The 13,474-nt window shown below is 37.9% G+C and overlaps 1 protein-coding gene across 1 annotated transcript in view; it reads right to left on the bottom strand.

Annotated features, from left to right (window-relative positions):
• Window positions 1–356: 356 nt before the first annotated feature.
• The window catches only part of MOXD1 (monooxygenase DBH like 1), an 84,932-nt gene continuing 71,814 nt past the window's right edge, over window positions 357–13,474 (bottom strand). Inside the window, 3 exon segments of the mRNA XM_027603947.2 lie at window positions 357–1,970; window positions 2,443–2,611; window positions 12,844–12,986. Coding sequence (XP_027459748.2) covers window positions 1,770–1,970; window positions 2,443–2,611; window positions 12,844–12,986 — 513 coding nt within the window. The 3' untranslated portion in view covers window positions 357–1,769.

Here is a 13,474-nt window from a genome sequence, read left to right as displayed (position 1 = left end):
TCAAATAAAGAGGTCAATGCCTCAAAATTACACATTCAGGAGAATTCCTAAGAGAAGAATGTCAGCTTCATTCTTAGTACATCAACTGGAACTGTAGATTCCCTGAATCCACAAGCTGTGGATATGTGAATACACAGCTAGCCTGTATATTCAAAAGCTGTGTATCCCTTTCTAGCCTGTATATTCACCTTCCTCACTAAGAACAATGAAAACAAATATATTATTACATAATTTCCAAAGGAAATCACTTTACTTTGACATCTCAAATTCAGACATTCTGAAGTAAAAATAAACATGAAATTTCAAACAGGGAGTGTTTTGGGTTATCATGTTTCTTACACAAGTATTTGGATGGAAAATCATAAAATTAGATATAGCACTTATGAAATAAAAACAAGTAAAGTTAACTATGAAGTATGCCTCATAAATATTACACAGTTTTAATTAAGGCAATAAATTCTGAGAACCAAGAAGGAAACACTCCAAAATACAATGTTTATTTAAAAGACGATATAGTTTGTGCTGAAGACATTGTTTGCAGGAGAGAAAGGGCTTACAAATGGAATACAAAAATGCAACATTTTCAATCCATTTGACTGGACACATCAGTCCTGGATCTCTTCCTTATTTCAAAGAGTGTACAAGATTCCACACAAACATTTAATTTTATTTAGTTTATTAATATGAGCCAAACAGACTTAGTTAAGAAATGAGGAAAGGACACACAACAAGATTTGGCTGAACTACACAAAGGGAACCTAAAAAGTGACAAGATTTTCCATTGGTGACGATTTTACTAAGGAAAGTTAGTTTATTAACTAATATAAAAATAAATCTACCTTAGCAACTGTGACTTAAATTGAGTCAGGACGCCACACACATGACACCCAACATGGTCAGTGAGGTGCTGCAGGGACCTCCCACCCTCCTAGGCTGGCTTGTACTACCTGGCCTTTGGCCCGGAACCTCATGAAGGACCCCTCACAGCATGGAGTTTGCAGCCAGCTACATTTCCTCCTCAGCCTCCAATCCATTATGCACCATTTTTGTGTTTCCCTTAGCTTCTTTCTTTTTAGAGAGTGACAGAACTCAAGAAAAAACTCACCTGGTCAGCGCTGAGCAGGGAAGGAAAAAGAAAATACTTTGAGAGGGGTTTAGGGTAGTTTGGGAATACCAGTAGCCTCAGATAAACAAAGAAGCTAGAATAAGCATCACTGAAAAGCACTGAGGTAAGGGGCCCATCAGTTTTTTTACAGAAAAGGGCAGAGCTGGGTTAACACTGAAGGACAGAGAGGACCATTGTCAAATTGCGGAAGTCACACCCAAAGAACAATAAAGAGGAAGATTAAAGAAAAAAAAACAATTTTAAAGAGGAAGAAACATGGAACAGAGAGTACTTTCTTTTACATTTTTAAGGTGAAAGCATTTTAAGAAAGGAATCTGGAAGCCAAATCACCAATTATTAAAAAGTGAAATAACGGTAATGAGTCTTTAAATACAATGAACCATGGAAGGAAATAAAGACCTCTTTCACTTCCACTTGAGTTTGTGCAAGTTTGTTAAAAAGGTTGTCAGTCCAGTTTTGTTTTATTGGCAATGGATACGTGTTATCAGACATATCTGAGCAAAAGAAGAGAACTCAATGGACATCTCTCAGGTAGACAGGGAAGGATGGACATGGGGAGGCAGGGCGTGTGTGACTGGAAGTTCTCCACAGGCCTCATGCTCACTCTTCATGCCCATAGTGTCTTTAACCTGACACGTTCGGATCACAGGAAACACCGTCCCCAGGCACAGAATGATGAACACAAGTGTGTGCTGTGCAGCATGCTGCCGAGTACCATGAAGCCCACGAGCAGCTCAAGAGAGCGATTTCTGTGCACGGAAGAGGAAGAAGAGGCTCCACACACCAAAGGCTCTGCTTTATACGGTCTTTCCACATGGGGAGGTAACGCTGTCATCCCTTGAATCTGAAACCCAAAGAGTAGACAATGCCAATGATTGAAGAGAAGGTCTTGCTCAGCTCCCCCACTTGGGCAGGGTGAAAGGGGTCGGTGGGAAGGGGTGGCTGCCCAAGGAGTCAACCGTCAGGGGAATCGGAGCCTTAGGGACTCGGAGGGAGGTGAGGAAGAGAGCCACAGGGGCCTTTGGGAAGAAGAGATATAAACTCAGCTCTGTTGCTTTTTGAAGCTCTCATCTCATCTTATTCCTGCTCCATTGTGACCTTAGTTGGACAGTCAATCTTCCCCCTTCATAGGGAGTGGAATCAGGAGTTTTCAGTCAATGCAAGCAGTTATTGAACAAATAAATTATAGACATATCAAAAGACAACTGAAACATTGGATTTATGGATATTTGTCTGTTCCTTAGATTTTACCTGTTGGGGATTAGGTAAAATGTGACATCTGGTTTCTCCCAAGATGAAAACAAAGTAGGGCTTACCGACCACTCTGCATTGTCTGTCTTGGAGCATCTCACGTTCACGGGCAAGCTAAGGACTAGCTTGTTGAAGGAAAGACCTTCCTTCTTAGCCCATTTAAACTTATTCATTGCGTCCATGAAAGAAAGGTTTTTATACTGCTTGGGGCTTTTGATAATGAAGGGCCACGTCCTGAATTTAAAATAACCACAATTAGTCATATTCAGAACAAAAGCATTACATGTCTCCATTACTTTTCAACATTCTAAAATAGACCTCAGACTTGTCCACTGTTACACACATAGAAAATCTAATGCAAAGGATTGATTGACTCATTAGCAATTGTCAGAAGAAATACGCATACCAAGTAAGGAGTCTTTTGAAAAAAATGAAATTCCTTATTTTAGTAGCAGACAGGTACTACTCTGGATAAATGATTTTGACTCAGAAAGCTTCCCCCAGCTTCACAATTCCTCACTTATTTGTTTTGTTTCTCCTTAACAATATAGCTGCTACGCATTCTGGTCTGCAGAATTTAACGCTAATGGAGTAATAGAGAAATGTATTACTGTAAGACACAGAAATTTCAGTTCCATAGAGTTGAAAAGCCTGACCCCTGCTGGCTGCCCTGTTTTGACTTGCCTAAGTGATAATAAATTTAAAAAATCTGGACCTGAACCAGTATTTTTCAAATTTTACTGAGAAAAAAAATACTCCGCAGAAGATATATTCTTGCTTCTACTTGCTGCTCTAAAAAAACCAAAAACACATTCATGTCCAAAAAAGAAGAAAGAAAGAAGAAATCACAGAAGAATGATACAATCAGCTTGAAAAGATATTTCTCGAGTGATGTTTTTCACTAAATGTAAGTTTTATACTATTGATTCCTGAAAAAAGGAAAAGTGTAAGTGTTGGCAGACCACAAAGGTTTACATGAACTAATCTATGGGCCTTCCCATAGATTCCTCAATGAGTGGGGAGCCAAATGCAGGGCTCAACCCCACGACCCTAGGATCATGACCTGAGCCAAAACCAAGAGTCTGACGTTCAACCAACGGAGCCACCCAGGCGCCCCTACAATTTCTTCATTTATCTATGCCTTTAATTACTCTCATACACACAAGCTACTCAGGCACATTGAATTATTAGCTTTTTAATTAAATTAACCATCTTTTATTGATCTTTTAGAGTTATGAACATAAATTTTTAATGTCTAAAATAAAATTATTGCCCCCTTACTCTAATAAATGAAAGAGAGAGAATCTGAAGCCGACTCTACAATGAGCGCAGAGCCTGCTGGGGCCTCACCCCACCGTGAGATCATGACCTGAGCCAAAACCAAGAGTCTGTGGCTCAACAGACTGAACCACCCAGGCACCCCTACAATGTCCTTTTAAATATGTGGAAAGCTATAGGTAGGTTTTATTAAAAGTTTCAAAATCAAATGTTAAAAATAAGATTTGCTTTTCAAAGAGATAAGGTGTCCATCTTTTTAAAAAAGAAAATCAATTTCATAACCAGTAAGAAATGTTGGAAGGAAATCATCAGCCTTTAGCCCCTGAAACACCACAAGGTGGCACTGGAATCCGTACTAAAGCGTTAAGGGGGACTAAATCGGTTCCGTTTTCCCCAGCCTTGCTGATGAGTGAGTAGTGCATTGCTGTACATAGATGAAATCTTTAAAAAGTTTTGCTGCCATAATAAATCAGTAAACCAGTATTTTTTTTTGAGACTTCACAGCATAAATTAACAAGTGGTATAAACACACTTGTTAATTTACTATAAGTGTATGGAAAAGGATGTAGAAAAAGTTCACATGTTCGGAGACCTCATGACCCAGGGCTAGTGACCTGGGCACGTGGTCCTGAGCCTCTCTGAGATGGCAGCTGGACTCATATTTATTGTCTCCTCTCCATTCCTTCTGACTTTGTTCAGGCCTCTATCTATAATGACATCACACCAACAAACCTCCTACCCCTTCCAGCCTATCCTATACCACACTTCCGGATCACTCCTGGAGAACAGGGAATGGACAGACGGAAGGAGGAGAAATCCTGAAAAAGTAAATATTTATCCTGAGTATTTTTCCTTAAAACACTCAGCTTTAAACCAGAAACAGGTTACCTTGAAGTAGCAAGTTCTGCTTTCATGGGGACTGGGAGTTGGTTAGGAATATTGCGAATGGTTTAGAAATTAAAACAGTCTCATTTCTGTACATCTGAGCAGTGTGTAAATGTCTACCCAGATGCATATATAAATAAGAGAGTATTATTTACGAATCACTGTAGTTGATAAAAACAAATTACATTATGACTTAATATTGGTGAGCAATTTTCCTTTGTAAATTTAATTGACAAGTTGATTTAAAAAATATATATATAAATGAACTTAGACTACCCAAAATAATTTTGGAAAAGAAACAAATGACAAAGTTTTGGGACTTACATGGTCTTATTTCAAGACTTATTATAAAACTATGATAACAGAGTGTGATATTAGAGTAAAGCTAAACATGAACATCAGTGAAACAGAATTCAGAGTCCAGAAATAGTCAGTATATGATCCAATGATTTTCAACAAACATTCCAGGGTAATTCAATGGGAAAAAGGTAAGGTTTTTTTTTTTTTTCATCAAATGGTTCTTGAATAACTTGATTTCCATATGAAAAACTATGAACGTCAGTATTTACCTCATAACACACATAAAAATTTACTCACCATGGATCATCAATCTAAATATAAAACCTAAAAACTGTAAACTTTTTAGGGGGGAAAAACAGGAAAAAATTGTTAAAACCTTGGGTAAGCAAAGACTTCCTACACAGCATATCCAAAGCACAAAATAAATAAAAAATGATAAAATGGGCATCAAAAAAATACCATTAAAAAATGAAAATGAAAATCTCCACAGACTAGGAGAAATTAGTGGTAAAAATATATCTGACAAAAAGCTTATATCTTACGTATAAAGAACTCTAAAAATATAAAGAACTCTTACAACTCAATAATAAAAAAACAAGTAACCCAACGTAACAATGGACAAAAATTTGAACAATTAAAAAGGAACATATATAAATGACCAATAAGCATGTGAAAAGAGGATCAACATTGTTAGTCATAAGAGAAATGGAAAATAAAATCACAATAAGATACCACTACATACACTTAAAATAAATAAAATTTAGGAGTTCTTATACATTACTGGTAAGCATGTAAAAAGAAACTTCATTTTGGAGAGTATTTTGAGAGTCTTATGAGTTAAACAAATCCAGTGATTCCAGAACTCGTGCTAGTCCAGAAAATGGAAAACACGTCTATACAGAGACTAATATAATACTGTTCATAGCAGCTTTCTTCATAATAGCCAGAGACTGGACACAATCCAAATGTCTTTCAACTGGTGAATCAGTTGATGAATTGTGGTGTATCCACACAAGGGAATACTACTCAGCCATAAAAAGGAGTGGACTGCTGGTACCCACATAGATGAATCTCAAAAACATCCTGAATCGAAGAAGCCAGGCACAAGAGAGTACATACTGTAGGATCCCATTTTTATAAAACCTAGAAAAGATCGAACTAATGTAGTGCTAGAAAGCAGATTTGCAGTTTCCTGGAGCTTTGTGTGGGAGGTGGGACTGTCTCCACATAGCAGGAGAGAACTTATGGGGGTGATGAAAATGTTCTATATCTTGTCTGTGATGGGGTGCATTTTGTCATAGGTAAGTTCTACCTCAAGCAATGTGACTTAAAAATAAAATTGCAAAACAGAAATAAAAACATACCAACAAGCCAATGAGAAAAAAGACAACATCATGTCATACACAATCTAACTGTTAAAGAAGAAAGTCAGGAAATCTGACCTAACAAGGTATAACTCTGAATCCTTTTCACACTCCAAGAATAGAGGAACATTGGGAAGCCCACAGTAAAGTTGTCTCCCTCATAGAAAAGAAGCTTCTGGGCCACAGCAGATTTGACCGCATGATGTAAGGCCTCAGACATTCCTCTATGGAAAGGGATTCAGCCCCAGCCAGTTAGAAAACTTCTGCGGGGGGCCCTCTGGCTGGCTTGGTCCGTGGAGCATGTGACTCTTGATCTCTGGGTTGTGAGACTGAGCCACACGTTGGGTGGAGAGACTACTTAAAAATAAAACCTTTAAAGGGGAGCCTGGGTGGCACAGTCGGTTGAGTGTCTGACCCTTGGTTTCAGCTCAAGTCATGATCTTAGGGTCGTGAAATCGAGCCCCGCATCAGGCTCTGTGCTCAGTGCAGAGTCTGCTTAAGACTCTCTCTCCCTCTCCCACTGCCGCTCCCCCACCCTCTCTCTCTCTCTCAAATAAGTAAATCCTTAAAAAAAAAATCTTATTAAAAAAATAAAACTTCCTCGGTTGATTTTCTTAAGAACATCTGAGGAAGGAATAACCCATCCACTGTAATCCAGGGTCTGCAGTCCCACCTCTATACCTCTATCCCCACAGCCCTTTACCCTCAAAATACAGTAAAGTGTGTACATAAAATATGTCAGCGAAACCTCAAACTGCACTGTGCAGAGACAGAGGGCTACTGTCACATTTGCTTAGAAGGTAGACAAGAATTCACCCACATTTTATCAGAGCAAAGAGACGTTTTAGATAGAATTAGCTCAGCATAAGCAAGAAATGACATAACAAGCCTGAAAACATAGGGAAAGAAGAAATTATATCACATTTCATGAAAAGAGACAGAAAAAGCTGACTCTAGAAGAAAATATAAACCAATTATACCAGAGAGAATTCCCACAAGTGTTTCATGTGCTAAGTTTATTTAATAAGAGCATGAATTTAATTAAACAAGAGCTCACATACAGGAATTTAAAACAACAGAATGAGATGAAAAGGGATGCAGCAGAGCAATGGAAATAAATTTATGATAAAACAAATTTAGCACCAAATAAATTAGAAAAAGCAAGAAGCAGAAGAACCCTTCTAAAAAATTGTAAGAAAAAGCACTTGTGAAAAATTCCAAATAGATTAGAAAACACTTTGTAGATATAATATAAGAAAAATATTTTCCCTATAATAGTAAGTGCTAATCATAATCACAAACAAGACTAAATCCTACCATTTTATATTTTTGCATCATAATAAAATGAATAAATGAATATATGTAATGAAAGAACACATTGTGTTTCAGGAAAATTTAACGCAGATGTTCAACACTGAAATATGTTCAGTTTAACTCACGAATTCTACAGGTAGATGAGGAATATTACCATTCATCCAAAGAGAGCTCCCAAGGGGAAAAAAATGGTATGGCCCCAAAATGTTATATCCAGCCAAATGCTGTCCAGATATAAATGCAGAAATTCACACACACACAAAAACCAAAACAACAGCAACAACAAAACAAAATGGAGGACATAAAGCACTTGGAAACCCTTCTTGATGAACCAACTTGGAAATAACATTCTGATGACTCAAATCAAAGAGCTTGGAAATGTAGCTATCCTATAAGATTACGGATTACCACTGAATCTATTAAACTCTAAAAGTTGCATTAAATATTGTGGGAATTTGGTTTGAGAAATAAGTGGGAAAATTTAAAATCTTGAAAATACAACAATTATAATCTAAGTAATAAATATTTGGAGGTATGGAAAAGGGACGTGGGGGAAAATGTGAAAGTATGAATGTCCTCATCTTTTATGATCTGAAGTCGAAACATGTAGTGAAACAAGGGTGTGCAACATTTTAATGTCTTTTATAATCTATGTTCTCAACATTTGAGACCCTTTTATGAAATATTACCTCTCGTGGCTAAAAACAATAACAGCAACCACGTTTATCTGAAGTTCAACAACTGTTCAGTTTTAGCTTTGTGTTTTATATAAATATTGTAAAGATTTATTTATTTGACAGAGAGAGAGAGAGAGATAGCCCAAGCAGGAAGGGCAGGAGAGAGAGAAGCAGGCTCCCCGTAGAGCACGGAGCCCGATGCCGGACTCGATCCCAGGACCCTGGAATCATGACCTGAGCAGAAGCCAGATGCTTAAGAACTGAGCCACCCAGGCGCCCCGTGTTTTTATATAAATTAAACAAAATTAAGATTTAATGTGTTATTTGAAACAGTGCACAAATTATCATCTTTACAACAGCAACCCATTCATCTTTATGGCAACACCCCCACAGAAAGACGTCTGTAATAACATTCAATTAATGTTAGCATTGTTTATTTTGAACAAAATTTGAGGTGATTGCTTGTGCCTTCTTTTTGAATCCTTTTTCTCTGCATTCCTTAAAGCCCTTATAACAAGCATGGGGGATTTTTACACATTATAAACATGAAGTGATTTTTCTTACAAAGAAAAATATACACACATGCCCTGATTCTTTTTTAGAAATTGAACAAATTACATCAAACGTCCCATGACATAAGCCTCACTGGAACTACGTAGACAGGGTCGATGTGTGGTGCAGCAGAGAATACAGAATTTATCTAAATGCATAATCTAGTCTGTTTTCTGATCTTTATGAGTCCTTTTGTTTTTCCGTAAGCCCTGCTAGATCTGTAGGAGGCAGAGGGAAATCGCAACCCCTCAAACAGACAGATCCTGAGACAGGATGTAGTTGTCTTTACATTTCTACCAGCTCCCCTCTAATCCTAGGATTGTTACAGAAGGTTTCGGTTGGTTAAGCGACTGCCTTGGGCTCAGGTCATGATCCCGGAGTCCCGGGATCGAGTCCCGCATCGGGCTCCCTGCTCGGCAGGGAGTCTGCTTCTCCCTCTGACCCTTCCCCCTCTCGTGTGCTCTCTCTCTCATTCTTTCTCTCAAATAAATAAATAAAATTTTTAAAAAATTAAATAAAATAAAATAAGACAATGAACCCAACTAATCATTACGTTAAAGGCATGGGATAGGAGAGTAGGGGTTATATACTACAGGATATTCTTCTTGAGTATGGTATCCTGAAACTAAATTCGCAATATTCTCTTCAGTAAAACAGAAAAAAAAAGTGATCCAAGCCATTTCTCTTTCTGATCTTTTAGCCAGTACCTTGTTGGTCTGGCTTTCAATAACACTGATGTCAGCGGGATGAACTCTCTTGAAAATCTGATTTAAAGCCTAAACATGAATTTACAACAGAGGCTCCTTCTCACTTGTATTTTTGAAGAATAAATAAATTGAACCATGTAGTTAAGTGGTTTTATGTGCACAATGACATCTCAAAACTGGCCTGGTTCTGGGAAGCAATTCTCCCTGTCTTCATAAGTAATGAAAAACCCAACTTCAATATTTCCTGGGAGAGACCAAAGGTGTGGACTCTAACACAGCTCACTGGAACTTGGGAGTGGAATGTTTTCAGAGAATTGACACAGGTTGAACACAAAAGAAAATAACTAGGTTGTAGAATACATTTTGAATCATCACCTTATAAAACAAACAGCTTTGAATGTCCACTTGCTTTCAACATGCTCTCAGATTAATTCTTGAATAGGGAAATTTTCTAGTCAATATGTAAAAAAAAAATATTCTAAAGGGAATAAAAAGGCTACTAAGTCTTAGTTAGGAACAATATTGATGTTTTAAAAACAGGACTATAGGAGCGCCTGGGTGGCTCAGTCGGTTAAGCATCTGCCTTCGGCTCAGGTCCTGATCCCAGGGTCCTGGGATCGAGTCCCACATGGGGCTCCCTGCTCAGCGGGAAGCTGCTTCTCCCTCTTCCTCTGCTGCTCCCTCTGCTCCTGCTCTCTCTCTCTCAAATAAATAAATGAAATCTTTGGAAAAAAAATAAAAACAAGACTAAATCCTAGTGTTTTTAGAATGACATCGTATATACTATTTTGATATTCATTACCATTTTATATTTTTGCATATGTAATTATTCATTTTGAATAAAAAGGCAGATATCTATCTCCCTCTGTACATCAGAGACACAACAAACACTAGGTCCTCCATTGATTATGCACCATCTGACATGGAATAATCTCTGAATCCTTCAGTTTCCATTTCCTCTTCTACAAAATTGGGATTGCAAGTCCTACTCTACCTATTGGAATCGTGTGAAAACAAATTAATTGAAATTATACATATGGAAATACTTTATGAACTACAAATGAATTTACATAAGCATTTTGTTATTTGTATTTTAGTAGATACAGACTTCTGCTGTGGTGTTACTGGGTTGTCTGCATAGGAACTCACTAGAACATATTTACAGATAGTATAATTTAAAAAGAAGAGCACCCTTAGTTCATCATTTACAATCTTTATAATATTTTGGAATAAAAAGTAGATCATAATCACATGCCACTTCACTGAATGCATTTGACCACATTTTCATGACATGTTTTTTAATCCTCTCCTTAAATATATCCCCTCAATAATCTACATGTACCTTTCACCTAATTATATCAGTCTCTTTCATTAGAAAATTCTTCCTTATATTAAAAAGAATCTATGCCCCAAAATTTCCACCAGCCACCCTAATTCTTCCTTGTGGTATTGCTAAGAATGAATAAAATCCTTTTATCTATGTCGACCTTAATATATCCAAAACACAACTTTCCATTTCTGTTTCAAATATGTTTTCCTACAGCACTCACACATCACCATTTTCTCTTTCCTCTTCTTTTTCCCTCATCACCTCCCTGAGATGGCATCAACCAGTGGGTCCAGCCTGTGCTACCATGAGAAGGTAACCTGCTTGTAACTGTTTCTCATCAGCTCGACTGCCACGCCCTTGGTCCCAGACGCATTCATCTCACAACTCAACACAACTCAACATCGCAATCACAACAGTCTCTTGGTTGGTGGTTTTTTTTTTTTTTTTTTTTTTCCAATCTGGTGCTCCTAGAGTCTTTTCTCAATTCAGTGGCCAAACCAACTTTGTTTCTATCCTACAATGGCTTCTCTTTGCACTTAAAACCTAATGTCCTTATGCCGCCTATAACGTCCTACGTGATTTATGTTGCTTATAACATCCCTCTTGCTGTCAGACCTCCTCACTTACCCTCTACTATATTTCACCCTATTCCAGCCAAACTCGCCTTCTTGCTGTTCTTTGAACACACTACGTTCAAACCCACCCTCATGTCATTACATTGGCTCTCTCTCTGCAAAGAGTACACTTTATATCTTTCCATGGCTAGCTCCTCATCACTTAGTCTCTGCTCAAACATCACCTCCTGCCATGGGCTGAACGTTTATGTCTCCCCCAAAATTCATATGTTGAAATCTTAACACTCAAGGTGATGGTATTATGAGCTGGGGTCTTATCCCCTCATGCGATTAGTGCCCTCATAAAAGCAGCTTGAGAAAGCTCCCTCCTATCCTCTGCCATGTGAGGTTTCGGTTAGAAGACTATGAGAAAGTGAGTCCTCACCAGACACTGAATCCACTGGCGCCTTGATCTGGGACTTCTCAGCCTCCAGACTGTGAGCAATAAATTTCTGCTGTTTATAAGTTACTCTGTCTATGGTACTATGTTACAGCAGCCTGGACAGACTAAGAGACCTTCCCAGGGAGGCATTTACCACCCTACTGACAACAGCTACATACTTTCTTCACTGTCTTATTTTCATAATATTTACTAGTATCTGAAATTTTATTTTTATATTGTTTCTTACCCCTCCCCCACTCTAGAATATAATCCCAAGAGGGCAGAAATAATATATATCTTGTTTATTATCTTATCTTGAGTAGTTTCTATGATGTTCAATTGTGCAGAGCGAGTGAACACAGTAGTCCTGAGAATTCCATCCTTAGAAATGCCTCTTTGGAAGGCTGGACTTTGGCGGGCATCAGTGAACCTAAGTAGTAAACAATTTCCTATACTGATATAAAACTCTCTAAATGAAGAGTGACTCACTGTGCCTCGACTATTTGTACAAACAATGCAATTTGTATTGACCATCTGCTTTCCTTCTAGGAGTCTAGATTTTAGTACTTACTAGGCAGAAGACACCTATGTAACCAGCCCTCAGTAAAAACTCTGGATGCTGAGTCTCTAATGAGTATCTCTCATTGACAACACTTCATGCATGTTGTCATACTTCGATGCTAGTAGAATTAAGTACATTCTATGTGATTCCACGGGAGAGGCCTCTTGGACAGTTGTACTGGGTTATCTCTGGACTTGGCCCATGTGCCTTTCCCTTTGGTTATTTTTGCTTTGTATTCTTTCTCTGTAATAAATATTAGCCATGGATACAATAATAGGCTGAATCCTTTAGGTCCTCTTAGAAAAATCACTGAACCTGGTGGGAGTCTTGGGGACCCTGGACATACCAACCAAGAAGCTCACCTTGTCACCCCAGCTAAAAATAAGTAAACAGAACAAGACTTAAAGGAATTCCATAATGTGGTGATAAATCCAAAAGGAAAATGAATCCCATCCTTCTCTGAAGTATACTACCCCACTATGAAATCCATTTACTACTTACGTGACTGGCCTATAGATCTCCTTAACCCCAATGAACTGAAGTTGTTCCATAATGTCTGGAATACTTGCACATCGAGTAAGATTAATTCTTGGGTAATAAAGAAGATATGAGAGACACATTTCATTCCTGGTGCTTAATCCTCCCTGAAAATGGAGATATTTTATTTAGAAAAGCTTATGTTCCACCATCTCTGACACTTAGAGCACACAAGCCTCCAATACTGAAAAGTAATAAATCTGAAAGCTGAGTAATAATAATCTGAGTGAGAATTTGGTTTTTAAAGAGGTAGAGACACATTAAAAAATTAATAGAATGATTTCCATCCCTTAAAAGTTGCCTTTCTTAAACAACCTAATAATCTCTCTCATGTTCTGTTCCTATGATATAAACTACTCACCACAGTGAACATTTGAGAGGATTATGGGGATGTTTGGTTAACATGATACCAATCAGTCGGGTTGATGGACTCTTTGCCTGAATGCACTGAATTTTCTGTAATCACGGCGTCATGTATAAACATCAGAAGACACATACCACAGAGAAGACAGAGTTCACATTTTAAATCAAGGTAGTAAATTAGCTACTGAAAGTAAAAAGATCAAAGCTCCTCAGGAGAACAGAATCTAGAACT

This window comes from Zalophus californianus, chromosome 7 (assembly GCF_009762305.2).
Source record: "Zalophus californianus isolate mZalCal1 chromosome 7, mZalCal1.pri.v2, whole genome shotgun sequence".
In the NCBI taxonomy this organism is placed as follows: Eukaryota; Metazoa; Chordata; class Mammalia; order Carnivora; family Otariidae; genus Zalophus; species Zalophus californianus.
The sequence above is the reverse complement of the archived record's forward strand: the minus strand, read 5'-3'. Positions and strand labels throughout refer to the sequence as shown.